Source organism: Oncorhynchus masou, unplaced genomic scaffold (assembly GCF_036934945.1).
Source record: "Oncorhynchus masou masou isolate Uvic2021 unplaced genomic scaffold, UVic_Omas_1.1 unplaced_scaffold_5993, whole genome shotgun sequence".
NCBI classification, from domain to species: Eukaryota; Metazoa; Chordata; class Actinopteri; order Salmoniformes; family Salmonidae; genus Oncorhynchus; species Oncorhynchus masou.
In genome coordinates this window covers 12535-18528 of record NW_027012417.1, presented here as the reverse complement: position 1 = coordinate 18528, position 5994 = coordinate 12535, and the positions used below count along the sequence as shown (strand labels likewise).

Below are 5994 nucleotides of genomic sequence, written 5' to 3'. Positions count from 1 at the left end.
AAACACTCAGTGTGAGTTCACGCCAGAGGAAGGACACGCCAGAGAGCACTATCAGGTTCAAACCAGAGAGACTATTCAAGCCAGAGGAAGCACTACGGGGTTGACACCCAGAGAGCACTACGGGGTTCAAACCAGAGGCAGGAATGACACTATCAGGGTAAACAGTCAGAGAGCACTACGGGGTTCACACCAGAGAGCACTACAGGGTTCACACCAGAGAGCACTACAGGGTTCACACCAGAGAGCACTACGGGGTTCACACCAGAGAGCACTAATGGGACATCTCTACACCAGAGAGGAACGGGTTCACACCAGAGAGCACTACGGGGTTCACAGCCAGAGAGACACTCACGAGGTTCACACCAGAGAGCACTATCGGTTCAGTCAGTGAGCACATTCCCACCAGAGAGCAAGGGTTCACACCAGAGAGCACTACGGGTTCATACCAGAGAGCATCACTACACCAGAGGAAGGACTCCAGGAATGACACTATTAGTAAACAGTCAGTGTGATATCTCTACACCAGAGGAAGGATTCAGGAATGACACTTATCAGGGTTCACAGTCAGAGACATCTTCACACCAGAGGACTCCAGGGAATCAAATCAGGTAAACAGTCAGGGATTCTCTATACCAGAGGAAGGAATTCACCAGAGAGCACCAGGTAAACAGTCGGGGTCTCACACCAGAGGAAGACCTCAGGAATGACACTATCAGGTAAACAGTCAGAGAGCACTCGGGGTTCACACCAGAGGACAGGGTTCGAAATGACACTTATCAGGGTAAACAGTCAGTGTGACATGGGGGTTCACCAGAGGAAGGACTAGGGGGTTCACACCAGACACTTATCAGGTAAACAGTCAGACATCTTCACACCAGAGGACTACGGACACCAGAGAATGACATTATCAGGATTCACAGTCAGTGTGACATCTCAGACCAGAGGAAGGACCTGAGAATGACACTACTGGTGGGTAAACAGTCAGTGTGACATCTCTACACCAGAGGAAGGACTCAGAAATGACACTATCAGGTAAACAGTCAGTGTGAGCATTCTACACCAGAGGAAGTGACCCCAGGAAAATGGTACTATTGTGTAAACAGTCAGGTGACATCCTACACCAGAGGAAGGACCCCAGGAATGATACACTTCACCCAGTTGTGCTGCAGCTCCCATTAAAGCATACTTCCCTGGAACGGCCCAAACCTGAGAAACAGAGACAGACATTATTGACACTAATCTGGCCATGCACGATGCTGTGGCCATGGTCAAAGCAGCTGTTGAAGAGCAGCAGCCCCCAGCTGAGCATTCACCAGAGAGCACTACGGGGTTCACGCCAGAGAGCACTACACGGTCACGCCAGAGAGCACTACGGGTTCACGCCAGAGAGCACTACGGGGTTCACACCAGAGAGCACTGGGTTCACACCAGAGAGCACTACGGGGGTTCACACCAGAGAGCACTAATGGGCTTTGCAAAGAGAACACTACGGGGTTCACACCAGAGAACACTACGGGGTCACACCAGAGAGCACTACGGGTTCACACCAGAGAGCACTACAAGGGGTTCAGGCCAGAGAGCACTACGTCTAGGCCAGAGAGCACCACATGGGTTCACACCAGAGAGCACTACGGGGTTCACACCAGAGAGCACTCACGGTTCACACCAGAGAGCACTACGGGGTCATACACCAGAGAGCACTCATTGGCTCACGCCAGAGAGCACTACGGGGTTCACGCCAGAGAGCACTACGGGTTCAGGCCAGAGAGCACTACGGGGTCACACCCAGAGAGCACTACGGGGTTCACACCAGAGAGCACTACTGGGTTCATACCAGAGGAGCACTACGGGGTTCAGGCCAGAGAACACTACGGGTTCACACCAGAGAACACTAATGGGTTCACACCAGAGAGCACTAAGGGGTTCACACCAGAGAGCACTAAGGGGTCAGGCCAGAGAGCACTACGGGGTTCACACCAGAGAGCACCGGGGTTCACACCAGAGAGCACCACGGGGTTCACACCAGAGAGTTACTACGGGGTCTACACCAGAGAGCACTACGGGTTCACACCAGAGAGCACCACGGGGTTCAGACCAGAGAGCACTACGGGGTCAGACCAGAGAGCACTACGGGTCAGACCAGAGAGCACCACGGGTTCAGACCAGAGAGCACCACGGGTTCAGGCCAGAGGAGCACCTACGGGGTCTCACACCAGAGAGCACCACGGGGTTACAGACCAGAGAGCACTACGGGTCTACACCAAAGGAGCACCACGGCCCAAACCAGAGAGCACCACGGGGTTCAGACCAGACAGCACTACAGGGGTTCAATTGTGACAGCACTACGGGTTCAGACCAGACAGCACTCACGGGTTCAGGACCAGAGAGCACTACGGGGTTCAGACCAGAGAGCACTACGGGTTCAGACCAGAGAGCACTACGGGGTTCACACCAGAGACACTCACGGGGTCTACAGAGCAGCACGGGGTTCAGACCAGAGAGCACTACGGGGTTCAGACCAGAGAGCACTACGGGGTTCACACCAGAGAGCACCACGGGTTCAGACCAGAGAGCACTACGGGTCTACACCAGAGAGCACTACGGGGTTGCCCACCAGAGAGCACCACGGGGTTCACACCAGAGAGCACTACGGGTTCACACCAGAGAGCACTAAGGGGTTCACACCAGAGAGTTAATTACTGGTCACACCAGAGAGCACTACGGGTTCACACCAGAGAGCACCACGGGTTCACACCAGAGAGCACTACGGGTTCAGGACCAGAGAGTACCACGTGGGTTCACACCAGAGAGCACTACGGGTCAGACCAGAGAGCACTACGGGGTTCAGACCAGAGAGCACCACGGGTTCAGACCAGAGAGCACCACGGGGTTCACACCAGAGAGCACTACGGGGTTCACACCAGAGAGCACCACGGGGTTCACACCAGAGTAATGTGTACAACTGTATTGGGGTCAACCTGTCATTTTGTTGGGATTAATTGACTGGGAGATTTGAGCGTGGCCTAACAAAGAGTCTTAACAGTGTGGCCCAACGGGAGAATTATGTCATATACCCCCACAATGATGTCATATACCCCCACAATGATGTCATATACCCCCACAATGATGTCATATACCCCCACAATGTCATATACCCCCACAATGATGTCATATACCCCCACAATGATGTCCATATTACCCCCACAATGATGGTCATATAACCCCCATAATGATGTCCATATAACCCCCACAATGATGTCATATAACCCCCATAATGATGGTCATATAACCCCCACAATGATGTCATATAACCCCCATAATGATGGCCATATAACCCCCATAATGATGGCCATATAACCCCCATAATGATGGCCATATAACCCCCACAATGATGGTAATATAACCCCCATAATGATGTCCATATAACCCCCACAATGATGTCATATAACCCCCACATAACCCCCATAATGATGGTCATATAACCCCCATAATGATGGCCATATAACCTCCATAATGATGACCATATAACCCCCATACTGATGGCCATATAACCTCCATAATGATGGCCATATTACCCCCATAATGATGGCCATATAACCCCCATAATGATGGCCATATAACCCCCATAATGATGGCCATATAACCCCCATAATGATGGTCATATAACCCCCATACAACCCCCATAATGATGGCCATATAACCCCCATAATGATGGTCATATAACCCCCATACAACCCCCATAATGATGGCCATATAACCCCCATAATGAGAGCCATATAACCCCCATAATGATGGCCATATAACCCCCATAATGAGGGCCATATAACCCCCATAATGATGGCCATATAACCCCCATAATGATGGCCATATAACCACCATATAACCCCCATAATGATGGCCATATAACCCCCATAATGATGGCCATATAACCCCCACAATGATGGCCATATAACCCCCTCACACTCACCGATCCGTTAGGCGTGATAGCAGCCAGCAGTATCCCAAACAGTCTTCCCCAGGCTGCTCCTATGAGCAGAGACGGGATGAAGACTCCAGCTGAGACAGTCAGGCCATAGGTCCAACAGGCCAGGAAGAAATAGGTCAACGTAAACAGACTTAGAGTCAGAGGGTTGTAGGAACCTGGAAGAAGAAGAAAGAGACAGAGAGAGAAAGAGACAGAGAGAGAGACCAAGAGAGAGAAAGAGAGAGACAGAGAGAAAAAGAGACCGACAGAGAGAAGAGACAGACAGACAGAGAGACCAAGAGAGGCAGAAAGAGAGAGACAGAGAGAGAAAGAGAGAGAAAGACAGACAGACAGAGAGACCGAGAGAGGCAGACAGGAGAGACACAGACAGACAGACCGAGAGACAGAGACAGACAGAGACAGAGAGACAGACAGAGACAGACAGACACAGACAGAGACACAGACAGACAGAGACAGACAGACAGAGACAGACAGAGAGACAGAGAGACAGACAGAGAGACAGACAGAGAGACAGAGAGAGACAGACAGAGACAGACAGAGACAGACAGACAGAGACACAGACAGACAGACAGAGACAGACAGACAGACAGACAGAGACAGACAGACACAGACAGACACAGACAGACAGAGACAGACAGAGACAGACAGAGACAGACAGAGACAGACAGAGACAGACAGACAGACAGACAGACAGACAGAGACAGACAGACAGACAGAGAGAGATAGACAGAGAGAGTGAGTGAGACAGAAATACAAAAATGTGTTCATTGCAAACTTTGTACATTCATAATAATTAAAACAAATGACTTTCCAACTGAATAGTGTGGTGTAAACAGACATCAGAAGGGAGCATTGTGGTGAAGCAGTCTGCTAGTTCAACACCAGGGGGCACTATCACACTGCAGAGACACAGTGCACCATAAACACAGTGCTCTGGTGCATCGACCAGGCACACAAACGGTCTACCTGGTGGGTTGTGGAAGAGACTGCGGACGCTCCTCTCAGGTGTGTTGAAGAAGGCCGTTGCCATGGAGTTATATTCTCCATCCGCACAGAACAACTGGAGGCAGAGCATGTGAGTGAGTGGGGTTGTGTTTGGATGCGTTTAACTATTACTTGTGGGGACCAGAGGTTCCCACAAGAAAAGTAAACAAACAAAAATGTGACCAACTGGGGACATTTTGTTAGCCCCCACAAGGTCAAACGCAATTTCTAGGGGGTTTAGGGTTAGAATTTGGTAAGGGGCTAGGGTGAGGGGCTAGGAGCTAGGGTGAGGGGCTAGGAGCTAGGGTGAGGGTCTAAGAGCTAGGGTGAGGGTCTAAGAGCTTGGGGGAGGAGCTAGGGTGAGGGTTAAGGAAAATAGTACTTTGAAAGGGACTTAATTGTGTCTCCACAATTGCGTGTGTGTGTGTGTGTGTGTGTGTGCGTGCGCGTGTGTGTGTGTACCTGTAGAGGGTAGTCCTCTGACTGGTCAGGTCCGAGAGGCTGACAGTCATTAGAGAAATAGATCATGGCGAAAGACACCGTCGCCGTTACCGCGGCAACTAGCATGGCCTCCATCACCTGGAGACAGGGCCGGACGACCTGAGAACACACACACACACACACACACACACACACACACACACACACACACACACACACCCCAACAAAGACACACACACAGTTCACACACACACACACACTTCAGAATGGCACCATAGTTTAAAACAAGGAAGAAACTGAAATGCCTTTCAAGTCTAACACTAACACTATATACAACACCTGAAGTCCCCTCTCACATGTCTGAAGCAGGAGTGACGTGATGTCTATTTATACCACTCACAGTGCTGCAGGTATAAAAGGAAGGAGAGGAGATGTCTAACACTACTCAGATAGCTACCTGTTACCTGTACCTGACAATATACAGTCACCTGGACAGCACACCTGTCCAACACTACCACTATATACAACACCTGTCTAACACTACCACTATATACAACACCTGTCTAACACTACCACTATATACA

General features: G+C 50.5%; 1 protein-coding gene across 1 annotated transcript; it reads right to left on the bottom strand.

The window, feature by feature from the left end:
- Positions 1-208: 208 nt before the first annotated feature.
- On the bottom strand, positions 209-5558 carry LOC135536350 (H(+)/Cl(-) exchange transporter 7-like). The gene is made up of 8 exons (XM_064962698.1): positions 5432-5558; positions 4952-5045; positions 3968-4140; positions 1155-1206; positions 876-882; positions 651-709; positions 353-432; positions 209-223 (listed from the first exon to the last, which is right to left on the bottom strand). The coding sequence occupies exons 1-8, from the start codon at positions 5543-5545 to the stop codon at positions 209-211; spliced, it is 594 nt and encodes a 197-aa protein (XP_064818770.1). The 5' UTR covers positions 5546-5558.
- Between the last annotated feature and the right edge of the window lie 436 nt (positions 5559-5994).

Coding starts and splice junctions, on each gene's coding strand:
- LOC135536350 (XM_064962698.1), bottom strand. CDS start 5,545: ATGGAGGCCATGCTAGTTGCCGCGGTAACGGCGACGGTGTCTTTCGCC. Junction 1,207..3,967: donor CTATCACGCCTAACGGATCG/GTGAGTGTGAGG, acceptor TCTGTTTCTCAG/GTTTGGGCCGTTCCAGGGAA. Junction 433..650: donor TGTTTACCTGGTGCTCTCTG/GTGAATTCCTTC, acceptor ATGAACCCGTAG/TGCTCTCTGGTGTGAACCCT.